Source organism: Poecilia reticulata, chromosome 1 (assembly GCF_904066995.2).
Source record: "Poecilia reticulata chromosome 1, P_reticulata-male-v2, whole genome shotgun sequence".
NCBI classification, from domain to species: domain Eukaryota; kingdom Metazoa; phylum Chordata; class Actinopteri; order Cyprinodontiformes; family Poeciliidae; genus Poecilia; species Poecilia reticulata.
This window is the reverse complement of record NC_088830.1, coordinates 4,500,138-4,518,128: the sequence shown is the minus strand read 5'-3', so window position 1 is coordinate 4,518,128 and position 17,991 is coordinate 4,500,138. Positions and strand designations below refer to the sequence as shown.

General features: G+C 41.2%; 1 protein-coding gene across 8 annotated transcripts in view; it reads right to left on the bottom strand.

Annotated features, from left to right (window-relative positions):
* Window positions 1-17,991, bottom strand: part of LOC103458988 (LIM and calponin homology domains-containing protein 1-like) — a 41,620-nt gene that overhangs the window by 6,245 nt on the left and 17,384 nt on the right. For 2 of the 8 annotated variants that reach the window (XM_008400197.3, XM_008400450.3), the window contains exons 9-21: window positions 17,013-17,214; window positions 16,677-16,874; window positions 16,003-16,311; window positions 13,845-14,087; window positions 10,417-10,668; window positions 7,912-8,229; window positions 7,485-7,790; window positions 5,774-6,067; window positions 5,524-5,559; window positions 4,094-4,223; window positions 3,850-4,007; window positions 1,997-2,618; window positions 673-966 (exon numbers count right to left, since the gene is read on the bottom strand). In XM_008400197.3, the coding sequence (XP_008398419.2) occupies window positions 673-966; window positions 1,997-2,618; window positions 3,850-4,007; window positions 4,094-4,223; window positions 5,524-5,559; window positions 5,774-6,067; window positions 7,485-7,790; window positions 7,912-8,229; window positions 10,417-10,668; window positions 13,845-14,087; window positions 16,003-16,311; window positions 16,677-16,874; window positions 17,013-17,214 (3,362 nt within the window). The remainder of the gene's footprint in view (window positions 1-672; window positions 967-1,996; window positions 2,619-3,849; window positions 4,008-4,093; window positions 4,224-5,523; window positions 5,560-5,773; window positions 6,068-7,484; window positions 7,791-7,911; window positions 8,230-10,416; window positions 10,669-13,844; window positions 14,088-16,002; window positions 16,312-16,676; window positions 16,875-17,012; window positions 17,215-17,991) is intronic. The other 6 variants (XM_008400284.3, XM_081614873.1, XM_008400533.3 and 3 more) reach the window with 6 other exon arrangements.

The following is a 17,991-nucleotide window of genomic DNA, read 5'->3' as shown; positions in this document are numbered from 1 at the left end:
ATAAAAACAACTTTAATTTGCTCAGTCAATGCAATTAGGAGTAGAACAGCCAATGGAAAATAAATAATAAAAACTGAAACTGACAAAAACAAAAAGTTGACTACCTTGGTGAAAAATAAACTGCAAACAACCTTCTTCCAAATGATTCAGAAAGAACAATTAGAAATTTTAAATATAATGTAAGACTAAATAATAAAACATGGTGTCACTCAGAGCTCTAAGTATAGAATATAGATCTGATATAGAATAGAAGAGCTGCCCTCATGGATCAGACACATTGTCATCGATACAGATATTAATGTCTGATCTCTAATCTGAAGGCTAGAACAAATTTCCATCTGGGATTGGGCTGCACTTAGTCACTCTGTGGGTCATAAGTTCAGGGGTCATCTGTAGTGTTTGTTTTCAGTCTTGGTTATGTCTGACCAAATCATGTTCTTCTCCTTGGTTGCTGTACTCAGAATATGATGAGATGAGATATAAGTTTCTGGCCTGAACAACACAAAGTCACTTGTTGGTTTTCTCACTGTAAAATCAACCACTGACCACGATAATGCTAACTTTGACTATAAATTATGTTACAGCTTTGTTTCTGCCTTCAACTTATTAAAGCACATTCAACAAGCTACCTTAAACTGTAAAACTGTAGAAAAAGCGTGATCATAAAACTACCTCAGCGTTGTCCTGGACGTCTGGGTGGAGCGGCTCCATGTAGGTCTTTGTAAGTTCTGTTACGATGGTGGTGGTGATGATGCAGTTTCGGCCTGCAATCAGGGAGCTGATGGCGGAGCCTGAAGTCGGGGCTGGTCTTTCAGTCAGTGGAGGTTCCGGCTGCTCTGTGCTGTCCTCTGGGGGATCCGGTTCCTGTGTGTGCTGGGAGGAAACGGCTGGGTTTTCCTGTAGCGGGTCCGGAAGGGAAGCAAAGTCCTCAGCCGCCTCTCCGTTCAGCCGCACCGACCCGTCCAGCTGGCAGGAAACAGAACAGCAGTTAGCATTTACACAGTACATCTTTGATGCAAGCTTTTAAATAAGCAGCTAATTTTATGCTAACGTTATAAAAAAAAAAACATGTTCATTACAGGTTATTACAGATGTATTTTTTTCTTTTATGAAAGGTCATAAATGTTGAACCGAAGCTCCCAGGTTTCAGATCTTTATTCCTGTAATTGACTGTAGAATATTTGACCTTTTTGTTGGTTATTCTAAAGCACATTCTTCATCATCACAGCTTCTCTAGTTAAAAGGTGTGACAATAAAAAAACATCTGTGAAATTATTCTGTTAAGAAAACAAGCTATTGGAGACAAAATGATATCTGGACCGGATGTTATGGCTGAAAAATCACAACATAAGTGTTTCATATCAGTTTACATTGATAATTACTGATTAGATTTTTGTTTTAAATATCTGAAATTCTGCCAAACCTTTCCTGTTTTACTCAGTTTTCACTTTACATTGTTTTTTTCTTTTACTTTTAAGCAGTTATGAAGCACAGTGGCAAAACCTGAAACTGCTGCCGCACAAGTTACTCAGCAGGTTGCTGAGTAAGTGAGTTAGCTGATGCCTCCAGCCTCGTTTAGCTCACTGTGAGAAGTGGAGCAGCTAAAGCCTTTCTTCTGCTTACATCTCCCAGATATATATTGTTATTGATTTTGTGTCCAACCCTGCTGTAAATCAATCTAAACAAATATTTTTTTAAATGTTCTGTCATCATTTTGTTGATCTGGATCCTCGGTGGGAATTGGTGAAAAATAAAATCGTCGTCAGCTTCTTATCAAAATCAGAAAACTGATGGTCTTCAATCAAACCCCAATGACGCTAAAATCATTTTCCTAACCAATATGTTTGCTTTTGTGTTGAGCTGTGCAGAATCAGTGTCACATTTAGGGTGAAAAAGCTATTAAAGTAATTTACTAGCTTCTCATTTTTATGTTAAAAACATATTTTCACAGTCCTGAGATCCACTGGATGAGACGACAGAAATGCAGCGCTCCTACCTGTTGGACCTCCACAAGTTTGTGTTCAGGAGCAGAACACCTGGGCGGGCAGAAGGGCTTGGCCGCCAGCAGGGGGAGCGGTCTGGAGGGTGCAGATGGAAGGGAGGGGAGTTTGTGTTTGGGTTGAAGTGCAGCAGCAGGTTCAGTGGGGGACTGAGGGGCTCCTGGGTCAGACTGATTCTTATGCTCATCATGGGGGTCTGTCAGATGGGAGGGGGGCTCAGGAAGCTGTTCCGACTGGAGCTGCTCACTGTATGTGTTTGTGTCTTTGAGTTGGAGGGCATCTGGTTCCAAAGAGCTGCTGAGGTTCACACCAGACTGATGTTTTTCATGGCTGTCCTCTGTCTGTCCACAGCGTTCCTGTTCGGTGAGACTGTCTGTGTCCGGCTGGTTTGGATGCTCCAGCCTCTCTGAGTCACCGTCGCCTGACGTCTGGCTGTGCTCCTGCTCCGTCTGGTTCAGGAACTGTTTGGGTTTGTTGGTGCTTCTGGGCAGCTTCAGGCTGTCCAGTGTTGCATCGCTGATGGTGAAGCGGAGGGCGTAGCGCTGTAAAACCAAAGCTGCCTCCTCTGGAGTCGCTGCCTGTCTGTATGCTTCACATAGCTCAGCTTCCCTGCGTTCTCTGAAAAACAGGAACCAAGACAATTTAAAGGGGCAGTATTATGTGTTTTCCAGGCACGCACTGCCATTTTATAGCACAATCATGTTCCTACTTCTTCAGTTGTCATAAAAATGCTGTATATATAAAATACAACTTACAAAGTTTTTAACTTTGTAATTTAATGCCTTGAAACTAGGCCTCTGTCTCTGTAAGAAACTCCTGCTCTTTCTGAAAGAGCTCTGCCTTCGGAAAGTCATCACAACATGGCTCCTCTATTAACCCATTAACAACGTTTTTACCAACGTTGCTCAGAGAAGTAGCTCCTATCATGAGCTCAGCAGATGCGCAGTTCCACCAGCTGTTTGCTAATTGCTGCTGGCTAGTCTGAAGGAGTTGAATGGAATAGGGAAGTATTGCTTGGAAACTGCAGCTCTGAAGAGGAGCTTCATCCTCGAAGGTGGTGCTGTATCTACACAGGAGTTTGGCACAATTGAATGGTTACCATGGAGATTAAAGAATTTCTAAAATATACATGAATGAATCAAGCAGCAATGTTTTGATGTGGGAATAAGATTGGAACATGAGGTGAAGCTTAAAAAATTTGACTTTACAGAATACTGCCGCTTTAATTAGCCCTAAACAAGGGTGAGTAAAGAAGCCAAAAATTGTACTCAAGTAAGAGTAGCACTACTTCAACACATTTTACTTACTTTTTACTCAGATAAAAGTTAAAAGTAGCCATCCAAGAAATTACTCAACAGTAACAAAAGTATTTGATTAAAAGGCGACTCGATTTCTGAGTAACTGATCAGAGTATCTGATTTGATATTTACAAATCATGTCACCCGACAGACAAAAATGTAAAGTTATGTCCAAATTCTGGTATTTTAAAATGGAAAAAACATAAATGATATAGTTGCATAATAACAGATTCAGTCTATGCTTTTCCAAATAAACACAAAACCTAGGTAGAAAATAACAATAGAAAAACAAAGCTTGAGCACTAACAAGAAGTCTTACTTTTTTATCTCGTGTATTTTTTGTTTTTCCTTCATTCACTGCAGTTACTCTCAGTGGATCGAGTATCCAGAAATTTTACTTCCGTAAGAGTAAAAAGTACAGTATAGTAAAGCTACTCTTAAATGTACATTTTTTTCCAAAATGTTACTTAAGTAAATGTAATTAGCTGCTACCCAACTCTGACTGCAAATGTGCTACTCTCATGTTTAAGGTAAAACTGTCTTACACTTACTTCTCCTCCACGATCTCCTTGTAAGTCTTAATGCTCTTCCTCTTATTGCCGTCCACTCCGTTCCCCTTCATCCTTTTCTCCATCCTCTTCCTCTCCTCCTCCTTTTTAATCAGCTCCTGTGACGCGCTGCGGCGGCGGTTCTTCCAGCGGGCCAGGTCCTGAGACAAAAGTTCACAGCATCCATCAGTTTCAGTCTGCTGAACGCTACCTGACGCACGCCGTTTCAAGACAAGAAGAGCCTCACATCCTGCCACTGGTCCTCCTCCTCCACGAAAGCATTGTACTGCTGGTGCATGCGTTCATATCGCGACGGGCTCAGCGAAGGGAAGTGTCCTGCCTCGTCCTCGTTGGCCATGTCTCCCATACTCACACTCCTGGAAATGGAAAAAAACTGTAAGGAAACACTGTAAGGATTTTGTCTGACAAAAATCACGTGTCGGTTTTTCTTGTGTTGCACATAGTTTGGAGCGATGTGTAACGTGCGATGATAAACAATGCGCAGTCCATACTTAAAAAGCAGCAGGCAAAACAAAAAATTACAGTGAACAGAAACGACTGACAAAACCCCCCCAAAAAACAGCAAGACGTATTTGCAGGAATTTACTGATTTCAACCAAATAATCAGAATCAGCTTCAGGTTTAGAAATGTATAAAACACTTGAGTTACAAAAAAATATTTTTTGAAGTTGTCTGTTTTTTCAACTGAATTAGGACTATTTTGCGGCACTGAATCTGAAAATGACATCCATTTTTCTCAATCAGGTCAGATTTTTATTTTAATGTCATTTAGAGAAATCTGATCTTCTGACTGAATTGATGTCATTTTTGTGACATCATCAGTTCATTTATGTTAATATTTATCATCCAAAAAAAGTTTTAGATGAAAAAAATAGTTTTCTAACAGAGTGTACAAAATAAATCTTACAAACTTGGAGTTCTGCAAATTGAATAATAAACACTGTGAATTGAACATTTTGTCTTCATTGTGTAAAATTCTCTGCTCCTTTCTGTCCTGATGGAATCTGTCCTTCTGCTCTTCACTCATTTATCAGATTCTCAGGAAACTGATCCATAAGTGAGAACAAGACCTGCATTTTGATGCTCATGTTACTCCATAGTAACATAAAAGTTACTAACAGAAAGTTGACCCGATTGCACAAAACCAATGTGATTTTTTAATTCAGCACATCAACATGACCCAAAACAGTTGAAAAACACCAAACAATTTCTTTTCTGTTGACCAGTGTGATCCATCCGTCCATCGTTCAACTGTTTCTACTGCGTTTCCATTGACTGTAAAATTGCGCAAATTGAAATGACAGTGTTTTTTTTCCATTGGCAGATTATTTCGCTTATAATATAAGGAATTAGTGACTTAAGACAAGCTTCTACATCTTGATGAAAATTTCCTTGCATATTATTCAAGTGTACCAAGATATTGTACAAGAAACTAGAGGAAAATTACTACAGATCTTTTGTTTTGAATAAGTGAATCAAACTTTGTGGCCCAGCGGTAGAAATGCAGTGAGATGTGAACAGTCGTGAACATGGTTCCAGCACGTTTGGGTGTTGCAAACTGAGTCTTTGCAGTTTGTTAACCAACACGTTGACATGCAGGCCATGCATATATGTCACCATGCAGGACGTCAGTGAGAGCGAGTCGGTGAAACTTACTCGTTGTCTAAGAGAAAAGCAACTCGTCGGCTCACCCTATAACAGCAGCAGAGGGGAGAGTTTGAGGATAACAGGAATGCACGCCTCAAAGAAGCAGGTATGGAAGGTGAAAATGAGACAAAGTTAAATCGTTTCTATCATTGATATGAAGACATGGCGAGCCGAGCAGAGAGAGAGCAGCTGTGATGTCAGTGCTACTGTCCTGTTGGTCAAATCAGAGAAAAGATGAAAAATCAAACATTACTCTCACATCATTGGAGGAAGCTCATCCTCCAGCCAGCATGGTTTCTTTTCCCGCCTCATCTTCCCATCCTCGCTTTTTTCCTCCTCTCTCCCCGCCTCTACCTGCTCCTCCACACTCCAGGTGTGAGTTGATGGAGGACTTTGAGGATGTATAAGTGAGGAGGAGGAGGAAGAGGATGGTTCGATTGCATCGATAACGGCTGCGTCTGGGACCTGCCTCCCTGCCAGCCCAGGACACGCCGGGCTGGATGGGGCTTTGAAAGGCGGAGCTTCAAGTTCCGCTGCCATGGCAACAAAGCTGCTGAAACAACGATCCAATGACAGAGCCAGGATTAACAAGAAACACATCGACACTGAACTGAACTGCTACCACAAAAACTGCCAGCTCATCGCCTTGTAGGATAAGTTCACTCTGATTTTAAATCATTGTCTTCTGATTTGTTTTGGGCAAACTGGACCTTTCTGTGCTTTCAGAACGTAAAAACATTTGTTTGTTCCTGACTAAAATACAACAACGAAAACAATTGGAGATTGGTTTGATTTAAAAATTAGGAGGATTAGGGCCACTGAAAAAAGTAATCAGACTTTTCACATAATGCTGAGTTTAATCTCAAAATCCTGACTTTAATCCTCTGACAACAAAAATTTTAATTAAGAATGAATAGTCAGAATTCTTAGATCATGGTTAGAATTCAGAGAGAAAAAAAGTCAAGAATTCTTTCATTTTTTTAGTGGCCATAATCCTCTTCCATACTAATGTTCTTCACTGTTTTATACTATGACTTGGACTGAATTTCCACAGAATTCATCAGATTGGATATAATTAATTTTTTACTGAACTAAATATTTGCATGTTTGATGTAAGAATTATGTTTTTTAATTCATATATTTTAGGATTCATTTAAAAATTCTTATGTTTGTTTTTAAATCACTGCATAATCTTGCCCCGGCTTACCTCTCTGAGCTTCTTCACAACCTACATGCCCTATCGGTCTCTCAGGTCCGCAGATCAGCTGCTCTTGGAGGTACCGAGATCCAGAATGAAGCTCAGAGAGGACAGGGCTTTCACAAGTTAGAGAGGCTCCTTCACTGTCTACTTTTATAGCTTGTCTTGAAACCCATCTATTTTACTTGGCTTTCAACTCCAGCGGAATCTAGTTTTAAATTGCATGTTTGATTTAAACTGTAAGTTTTTTTTATTTTTTATTGTCATGTTGTGTTTTAATGTACAGCACTTTGTATCAGCTGTGATTGTTTTAAAGTGCTTTATAAATAAAGTTGGTATGGTAAATACCCAATCAGATAATCACAGACGTGTTAAACCGTATTGTGAGCGGAGAGAACTTATCCTTTAGGAACAGCAGCAGTTTAATTTTGATTCAGTTCTGAAACATTAAACCCAGACAGTTTCACACCAAGCTGAAACCCAGCAGCCAGAGTCATGCCAACCAACGCCGGGGTTAGTGATCCAATAGCTGAAGAGCAGAACCATGTTAGAACTGAAAAGAGCTCATAGTTTCCATTAATCCAGCTGATCAGAGATCAGCTATCAAGCACTCCTGCAGCAAACCAGAACCAGTCAGTTCATTCAGAAATCAGCAGGAAACCTTCTGATGTTTCCCTTCAACACACCACACCTGCTCTGTCAGGTACTCTAGTTGGAACTGCAGCGGGTTAGAAACACACCGGCCGTGTCTTCATTCCATCTCAGGAAATACCTTCCTCCGTCCATGTCTGCTTTGAGTTTGGACTTGTTTCCTGACTGCTTCGCTGCAGTCTCTGAACTGATGTTGTGTCTGACCGACCCAGGTACTGGCAGGAACTGATTGAAGCCCTGATTTCCTCTGAAGATGGCTGCTTTCTGGAATGTCCCGCTCCTCCGAGCCACCACGTTGTCTCTGTCCAGATCGGGGATGTTCTTGTCTCTATCGGACTCATCGGGTTGGCCTTCAGTTTGGGTCGTTGCTCTGATCACTGGGCAGTGAGGCGTTTCTTCTAGGATTCTGGGCCGCTGGCTGGCCGCTCTAAAGCAGAACAGTCTGAACTGAAGTAACTAAAATACCAACGATGAAGAAGCAGGCAACACCATTCCGGTTAGCGGCTTCAGCACCCTGCTAAGCACAGAAACATCCGTTTTCAGCCCACCTGGTGCCGATGAGCACTTCCTTGTTGCTAGGAGGCACAGCATCAGTGGGAACGTCCCCTCGGCTGCTCCACCCAGACCCGGGCGGAGGCAGGAAACGCCTGAAATCTGCTGAGCCAGCTGTTTGTTTTAGGAAAGCACCTGTCCTCCTGGCCATCATGTCGTCCTTCTGAAGGTCGGGTATCCGCTCCTCTTCCTCCTCTTCGTCTTCTGCCTGTGCTCTCTGCTCATACAGAGCAAAACGAGCGTCTATCTCGGCGGCTGTAGGGGTGGGTTCGGCCGACCAGGGTCGGTGTTCCGCACATCCATCCATAACAACACTATAGCATACAGCAGCAAAGATGAGTGACTGACCCACAAACTGTCGCAATGATCCGCATAACACACAAAGAAACAGGTTAAGAGGAGAGCAGGAAGCAGAATAACTAATAATAATAATAAATAATAATAATAATAATATGCTCTGCTTCTCCAAATTATGAAAAACTACCTAATAGTGGAAAAAAACAAAACAAGTCCAAGAAATGATACCTCTCCTAGAGCCGACTGTAATTCTGATAGAGATTAAAATGATGTTTGAGGTTTAATTAAACATATTCCTTCTGGAAATATCCATGCACACATCTACCAAGCTTAGTAGGAGACTGGGAGAAAATGAAGATGGTTAAGTAAGGTAGCATCTAATATTATGAATATGCGACTCAGCGGTTTGTTTACATGACACTGGAGTTTCTTACACGGTGTTACACCACATTCTGTGACCACCGTATTGTGATTGTACAAGGCACAGTAGCATAAATACCATGCTACGCCAAAAAACAAAAACCAAAATAAAACAAAAAGTAAGTTTTGCGGTGATGAGGGTGCCGATAAAATAAAGAAAAATGCGAACCAAGAAAACTAAAATAAAAAGCCGAAAAAAAGAAGAAAAACTATAATTTTACCACTAATATGACAACTATTATGAAAATATAGACGGTCACAGAATATGACTTCTTTTTTTAAACCAAGTCTCGCAATAAAACTTTTCTGTAACACGTCCCACAGAAGTGTGAACTAGTACTCCGCAAGTGTGACAGCACACATGCGCAGACACACAACAGGTTTTATTCTACGCATGAACAGGCAGGCAACAACAACAATGACGGATAGTATATTAATGTTGTGCTACTTAACCTGTTCACAATCCTGTCTAATATTTTCTGACAGGAAATCAGAAATGTTATACGAGTACACCATTCATGTGAGACTGTAACAAACGGCTTTAGATGTGGTGGAAGCTCAGGGTCAAAAGCGCATGCGAGTTCGACGACATGCTAAAATCACAGCGCCATATAGTGGCCTGGCATGATAACTACAGCCAACTCAACTACAGCGGTCTCGCAAACGCAGCCTAAAACATGCAGGATGCCAGCCCCCGAGCAGCAGATGAATGAAGCACTGAAGCCTCGCTAAAGTTTGAACACCCCCTGAACATTTACAGTCACATCTTTCAAACGTTTCGGGCGAGAGGCGGGGTACACCCAGTCTGTCACAGGGCACTAAAAATAACATGTTGAGTTAAATTATTGTATTAAAAAATTTAAAATGTTGCATAATTTTAGCCATTTAAAGCTGCAGTATGTAACTTTTATAGAAAAACGTTACTATGTGCATATGAGGCAGATAACCTGTAAAAAGATCGATCTCCTTGTGCTGCTATTGTCTCAAGAAAACAACCGATCCCGCTCATAAACAACCAATTAGAGTCTGGTGGAGGATCTTAATCAATCTCGTGAATGTGCTGCTAAATGTACTAATGGCGAAGAAACAACTTACTGTTACAGGAAAACCGTTTACCTACCGTCATCAGTGCCATGTTCACTAGCGTTAGCACTCACTAAGGCTAGTTAGAAATGCTAGCAAACTAGCCTAGCATGCTAGTTAGCCTAGCTACATGGGAAGAAGCTCCATTGTAGCAGAGAGGAAGGTGGTTGTTGGAAGGTGTAAGAGTATGCGCTCAGGCATGATTGACAGCGCTAAGACCCGCCTCCTGGCTCTGATTGGTTGTTTCAATCACATCACTGGGAGGAGGCAGAGGAGCTTCATTTTGTTCGTATTATCTTTCTCATATCCTACTGTCAAGACATAGTGACAATTTTAACAAATCCGTAAATATATATGTATATTTTTTATAAAAGTTACATACTGCAGCTTTAATTAAGACCCATCAGGTGCCTGATTCTTGTAGTTCTGCATGCGTTCGTGCAGCTTTGTTTCTTACTGAAACTACAAGCAGGTCAATGCAACGCAGAGCAATTCAGAAGTGCTTTCAAAATACATAAGGTAGTCAAGGGAAATTTGTCATTAGGACCCTGAAACATGAGGCAATGAGGGGAAAAAGCAGTGTCCTGACTAACTACTCTATGAGTAAAGCAACAGAAAGGGGCCAGTGCTTTCTGGCCCAAACCCAGAGCAATGCAGACTGCTCTGGGTTTGGGCCTCGTCATGTTTGGTCTTGTCCGTACCTGCGATTCCCATCTGAAAGCCAGGAGCTCAGGTCAACGGTAGTCATTGCTACCGTTGCTTTGGACCGGAGTCGTCTAAGCGACTCTGGTTCCTCCCCTCCTCCTGCTGTGACTGCCTCTGTCGGCTGTTCGATCTCAGTCAGACCCCCAAAGGTCACAACCCTGCCATGACCTCGTCCAGCCTTTGCTGATCCGCTGATTCCGTAAGTTCTCTGCAGACAAGCCTGACACACGGGGGCTGGCCTATCCTCACTGTAGATGCGGTCTCACAAGTTAAGAGAAGGAAACACACGCATACACACACACACATACACAGAGGCACAGGAAGCAGACGGGGACAGAGAAATCATGGAAAAAAAGATCAGACTTTGAAGACAAAAGCTTGATGAGGTTGAAATGTTTAGTTAGACGGGAAGCGGTCGGTGAACAGAGGACAGAGCATGGGGTTTTCCGTTTGGATCACTTCAGCACACACTCAAACACACTTCGCATTTCTATCTCTTCCACTATTAGGTAGTCACATTTTCCTCCTCACTGCTGCTCGGCTGGAGCACAAAACACCCCTTTATCCCGTTCCTCATGTCGCAATGAGATCAGCACAGAGACAGAAACAAGGCCGGAGCAGTGCTCTCACACACACACACGCACGCACGCGCAAACATGCACACACACGCCAGCCAATTCCCTGCTCCTTTTAATGCCAGTTGAACGAGAATATAGAGAAGTGGAAAGCTCCAATGACAAATAAAATGTGTTTAGAAAGTTAAAACTTCTGAATGTGTTTCTTTAATGATTACTAACTACATGTTTGGGGTGTAAACAAGACACTGCAGTGGTTATCTGGGATTAATCATTTCTGTTGATTGATAATGACAGATGAACACATGTGCAAATATTCTCCCTAACGTCCAATTACTCTACATGTTTACATTTGTGATGGTAGATGGTATAGAAACTATTTTCTCCTTCTATGCGATGGTTGTTATGGAAACCTTGCCTCTCTGCATGCCGGTTTTTGCTGCTGTTTGAGATATGTCCCTCCCTCACCGCCTCCTCTCTGTGTGTGGGGGGAAGATGAATTTGAGTCATCGTACAGCCTCCCCCCAGTTTCCACTGGTTTTAAACTTTGTTTTTATTATTAGGTTCGTAGCTGCCATCTTGCTGCCATTTCCTGATTCAGAAAGATGAGTGCACATCTATCTTACAATAAAAGTAAAAAAACAGCAAATCAATCATCCAACCAATGAAAAAAGTTGACACAAACTATTGGTTGGATTTTTCTAAAATGTCCAGTAAGATATTAAAGTTCAGCAACAAAAGATAGCCAAGCCTTAAAATTGATCTAAGTGTGGAGAGTCTGTGTCTGTATGTATCTAACAGATACACTAACTCACATTCAAGACTCAAACTCACTATTAGAGCTTTCACTTTGCATTCATTTACGGAAGCATTAGCTATTTTTAAAGGTAATTTAACACACACACGCACGCACTCGCACAGATAGATATGATACAGTCATGTGAAAAAAAGAACACCCTACAGCAGGGGTGCCCAAACTTTTTGAGACCAAGATCTACTTTTTCTCTCACCAGCCGCCTTAGATCTACCTAATTACACAAAGACATAAAAATTGCAAATTAAACTCTATTGACTTATTTTATATGCGAGTATACATCAGTAATAGCAGAAATAATAAAGTGACAGAAAACCTAATCCAGTTTCTTCCTCAGTGAGATTCTGACACTGGTAGCAGCTTACTGGTTTTTCAGTCAGAAGCAGGTTGCAAACCTGACGAGAGCAGGTGTCAGTCAGTCATGGTAGATCTGAAATTTGGTTTGATGACCTCAATATGAGAAACCACAGACTGATAGGAGGAACCAAAGAGCCCAATAAAGGTAAAGGCAAATCTTCTGAAGTCGGGATATAATTAATTTAATTTCACTTAATTATTGCGGTAGAATTTGTTAAAACTTAATTAAATATATTTGTCTTATTTGATGTTTGTTGTGACGTATGCTCACAAACTAACGAGGTAATTAGTCCAAGTGTGTCGTTTATTGAACGTTCAGAAACTACAGCAGGTGTAATGAGCCACAGCAAAGGTAAACAAAGGTAAAACAATCCGAAAAGACGATCAACTCAAAACCACTACTACCTTTTTACTGTCTCTCTCTCTCTTTGTCGTTTAAGCACATCAGTTGCCGTGGCAACCGCCTGCCGAGGTTGCAATCTTTGCTTGCAAGCCGAGCAAAGATTACATTAAAATCACATCATTCAGTCGTTACAATATCAGGTTTCCAGACTTGATATTTATTATTATTATTATTAATAAGCCTCTCATGAACACAGCGGTGGTTAAGCAGCCTTTTTTTCCCTCTTTTTTTTGTTAATGGAACCGAAACGCACTGAATTGCGCAACACCTTGTTGAAACAATAATTACTGAGATTATTAATTTTAACATGTTTTGTTGACTTTTTATAATTATTCTTTTTTAATGAAGCTACAAACGTTTAGGATCTTAGTGAATATTTTTGATAAGCCTATCAGAAGAGGAAGTGCTGGCCTCAGCGTCCTGGCAGCGTTCAGTTTGTCACCTGTCGCAATCGACTCAAAACCTTTCCGCGGATCGACGTATTGGGCACCCCTGCCCTACAGCATATCTAAGATCACTTTAACAACTCTGCAAAGTTCAAATTATTCGCTAAAAGTGATCTTAATAAATCTTCAAACATTGCCATAGGATCTACAGTAGTTACAGTCAAGTCTTCTGGAATAATGCTCTTAGGGCAGAGGAGTCTAACCCTGAATTATTTAGATACTAAAGCAGAGGAAATATTGGGTATGAACCAAACAAAGCACTCCAGGAAAAGAAGCATGGAGGTCAAAGTGTCATGGTTTGGCTGGACCTGTACGGCTCATCATCATACGACCCACCATGAATCTCAGCAGGTATCAGAACAGAGCACCGACTCATACCAGGACATCCAGCCAGGACTTCCTGAAGAGTTTTGGACCAATCCAAGCCAACATCCTGATCTCCTTGAGAAACCCTTCAAAAATCTCCCAGTGAGGAGTGGGTCAGACTTTCCACAGGCTGACGTTAGAGATGGTGGAAGGCTACTAGAAGTGTCCAAAAAGGGGTAAGACTATGTATTAGGGAGGTAGGGTGTCCTACATTATTTATTATCAAACACATAAAGTGGTATAATGTGTCTAGTGAGTAAAAAATAATCATCTTTACAATGGTTACCTGTGATTAATCACTTTCTTTAACTGAGACAAACAAAAGGACTAAATTTTGATGTGTTTGTGAACATTTCTTTTGAAAAACTCATTGTTTTAGTGGGGTGTCCTAACTTTTTCACCTGACAGTACATCCCTGACATACAGCACTGAACTACTTTCATACAGGCAGTGTGTTTGGCACCTTGGTTCAGTCATCCTGAGACTCTCCCACTTCTGTACATCAGACGGACTCATGGAGGAGGAAACAAAGCTTATTGGTCCGTCCCTCTGAGGGAGGGGCCTGCTTTGGCCCCGCCTCCGAGCCAGGTCATCTCTCTGCTTATTTGGCATCGTCTTATCTTTTCCCTCTTCTCCCTCATCCTCCTCTTCCTTCAGGGAGGGGCTGTCTTTACGGGTTATGATGTCACAGACGGCTTCCTTCTCGCTGTAAAATCCATAGCCACAGGCGATAAGCGGGGAAACGTTATCCTTCAGAGTTAAGCAAAAGTCAACCACCAATATATGTTACTGGACTGGACATTACGTGACTTATGCGCCATTACTATGTATTGAGTCAGGAATATCAGTGATTGAGGAAAATAAAATAATAATGCAAACAATGTGAAAAAGAGAAGCAATGTTTTCTTTTTAATTGTCAACACTATGCCAACTAGATCACAAGATACAAGGGAATCCCATTTTATAGGTCAGGAAAAAGTTTTAATTAAAAAAGAAATATGGAGAAGTGGGAAGTAGGTGAGTTATGCAAGCTTGACTTTAACCTTAAAGTCAAGCTAGTTATGCTAGCTTATGCAAGCTAGTTATGCAAGCTTGACTTTAGGGTCCAGATATAATAATTAGTTGCCGACTAATTTTGATAGCTTAATATGTACTGTGCAGGTTGGTGTTGGTTTGGTTCAGTTAACAGAAAAATGAGGTGACCAACACATCTACTCTCTGACAGATAATCAGGAGAAGAGGTGTTTAAATTCAGACCATCCCTTAATAATTGCAATGTAAACATCAAGCCTGAAAACATAAAACTATATTGGGCTCAATGTTTTTGGGGTTTTATGTACTTTTTGTGGGGGAAATGTTTTTGTGTTTTTTGATGTCAATTCCTGATACACTTGAACATAATCTCTCCCTTGCCAGCTAGTGGAGTTGTTGTCAGTACATTGCCATGACAACGTGTCTTCATGCAGAGTAAAGCTGACATAGGCTGAGTTTCCATTAACCACAAAACTGTGCAACTAGAAATGACCAAAAATAAATTAGCTCAACATAATAAATATGCCAATTTTGAAAAAACAACAACAAAAAAACAAACAAAACAAAAAAAAAAACATTTTTTTGATAAAACGTTTTTATGATAGTATGCGGTGGTTTTTCAGCTGTATTGAAATAAATGTATTTCGCAAAACTGCAATGGAAAATTTTTTTTCACATCACACGAGTCGTGATCAACAGCTGAATGCTACTGCTGGGAGAGACAACAAAGTGGACGACAGGAAGTGGTAGGAGGATGATGGTTTGTTTTTGTTTTTTTCAGATAATCTGCAGCTGGATCCACCAGAGCTCTCACAGCATCACACAGTTCATAAAAAGTTGGTGTCATTTAAACGTGTTGAATCCATAACTATGTTCACATGTAATTTTAGTTTAACTTCTTATTTAATGGAAACACCAAAGTTGCGAAATTGTGTTTTTTAGACGTTAGCAGAATGTAAACAAATTCTGCACACATTTATGATGGAAATGCAACTACAGAGACAGAGAAAAGACAGAATGCAAGTGGTTTAAAGTTGTTTTACATCTGTTTATCTGTATTATTTTCCATTGTTGTGGTGCGCTGCAGCCGTTGTAATTCCTAAAAGTTCAATAAACAATAAAAAGCTGTACTAAGAGCCTTGTTTGTTTGTTGAAGGTAGCAATAGCCATTACAATCATTAAGTAGGATGAAATATTTCATAAAGCATCAAATATGTCAAATTAAATTATTGACCAATATAAAAGAGAAATCCTCTTAGTCCTCCCTTGCATCTTGACAGAAACTAAACTGTTTATAGATTTATCTATCAAGGGTGAATACATTTTTTACATATCAAAATGTAGTTTACAGAAATCGGATAAGAAAAATATCACTGCAACCATTTTTGTGACTGATTCCTGGACTAGTCTGGTTTTGTTGACATGACTCAATGCATAGTAGTGGCGCTTGTAGGTGCACGTCACTTGCAATTGTGGCTAATAGGCACTATCCAGTATTCAGTAAAGTATATTGATGTTGTCAACCAGTGGAAAAAGGAGAGATTTATTAGTGGTTTGGAGAAAATGGAACACATGAGACCCTAGCTGACCTGATCTCCGTCTGCTGCAAGGTCTGCTGTGAGGCTCGCCTGATGCCCTCCCAGCGCTCTCTGTCTCTGGTGGTGCAGGCTGGAGGAGGGACGAACTGATGGACCCTGGAGTTACCTGGGCTCCGGTGGACTCGTCGGGATGCCAAGTCGTCTCTGTGGACATCGGGAACCCTCCTCGTCTTCGCGTCCTTCTCCCCGTCGGAGGAGGAATCACAAGCCGGACTGTGGGAGCTCAAAAATTCATTTTCAGAGCGAAGAATGATGTTCGGAGACGGTGACCTCGCTTCTTTTTCCTCCGTTATCGCAGTGCTAGGGGTCGCAGAGGGGACGGTGGACATTTTCAGAAAGCAGAACACACCTCTGGTAACATGAATCAATCAGCAGCAGCAGGCACATGCGGGTTACTTGGAACAGTCCAACAGTTCTGTTGGTTAGTTTCTCTTCACAAAATCAGGAATCAACCAAAACAGGAAGCATTTAACTCAACACCAAACCACCTTCTCTAACAACACCAGAAACATCAAATCCATGACTCATCCACCCTGTGACACAAACCTCATCGTGATGAAGCTCTACAAGCCACAACATCAGCTTAAGCCAAACTCTGTCAACACAACTAGTTAGTGAGGAAAACCAGGCGCAGAGCCGAGCCTTTCATGCCTGTCCGCCCTGACCTGTTGTAGCGAACGGCAGCAGGAAGAACCTTAATTCCTGCCTTCTTCAACTTCTCCAGCCTCCTCTGCTCCAACACATCCAAGTCCTCTCCCTGTTTCAGTTTTTCGGTCTGGCTTTCAGGTGCCCAAGTCACCGTTTTGGGGGGTTTCTGCTGAAATCCGATTCGTCTGGTTTGTTCTGGAATGGTTTGAAGGTGACTAAGGAATGGAGTGTGATGGCAGGGGGCAGATTAGGGGTTGAAGACACCTGTGGGATTCTTAGTTTTTTTTTTTTTTACCTCTACAGAAAAGCATTTTTTTTCCTAAAATAGCTCAGATTGTTTTCTTGGTCATTACCTCCTCTGCTCTCCTTCCTCTGGGTGTTGTTTTCGTCGCGGGGTCGGGATGTAGCAACTGGCGTTGGCTCGGTTTGGAAGAAACTGGTTGAAGGGAACCGGGCATCTGGAGTCGCTGCTGGCTGTTCTTCTGGCCAACATGTCATCTTTCCGTACGTCGGGTTTCCTGCTGGGAGCGTCAGCCTCCGAGTCGCTGCCGCGTCCTGGGCATCAGGGTGTTAGAAACGCGTCAGTTATACATAAAACATTCTGCTAACCACTGAAAACAACTAACAAGTATAATAGAAACGCATGCGATCAGTCTAAAAAGATTAACATGTTAATATTACATTATACAGCTTAATCACATTATATATTTAGTGTATTAGGGCCACAAAAAAATGAGGAGTAGTACATTTTGGCAAAAAAACTTGGAAATTTTAGATTAACCTCAGACATTTTCTAGAAAAAAAAGAGGAATTTTCTGAATTTGAAAAGTTGAAAATATGCTAGGAAAAAAATCTGACATATTGAAAGTAATCTTATAAATTTTCTAAATTTTTTAGTTTCAAAAGTTGAAAATTTGACTTTTGTAACTCAGAAATTACAAGCTTCTTGTTATTACTTTAAGCTTTTTAAAGGAGTTTTTATATTTTAATCTCAAATTTTCTATGTTCTCTGGCGGAAATTTACCCCTCCTCCTTTATGCTCTTATATAAGAACGAGAACAGACTGGACCAGGGAGGCAGCAGTGAGGCTCAGAGGAGAGCGGCCCTCCTGACTTTAAAAAATTTGACTTTGGTATCTTGAAATTAGGCCTCCGTCTCTTTAAGAAACTCTTGCTCTTTCTAGAACTCTGTCTTCAGGAAGTCATCACAACACCTTTCCTCTAAACCAGTGGTTCTTAACCTGGGTTCGATCGAACCCCAGGAGTTCGATGAGTCGGTCTCAGGAGTTCGGCGGAGCCTCTACCTCGGAGGTAAAGACACACTTGTGTAAAG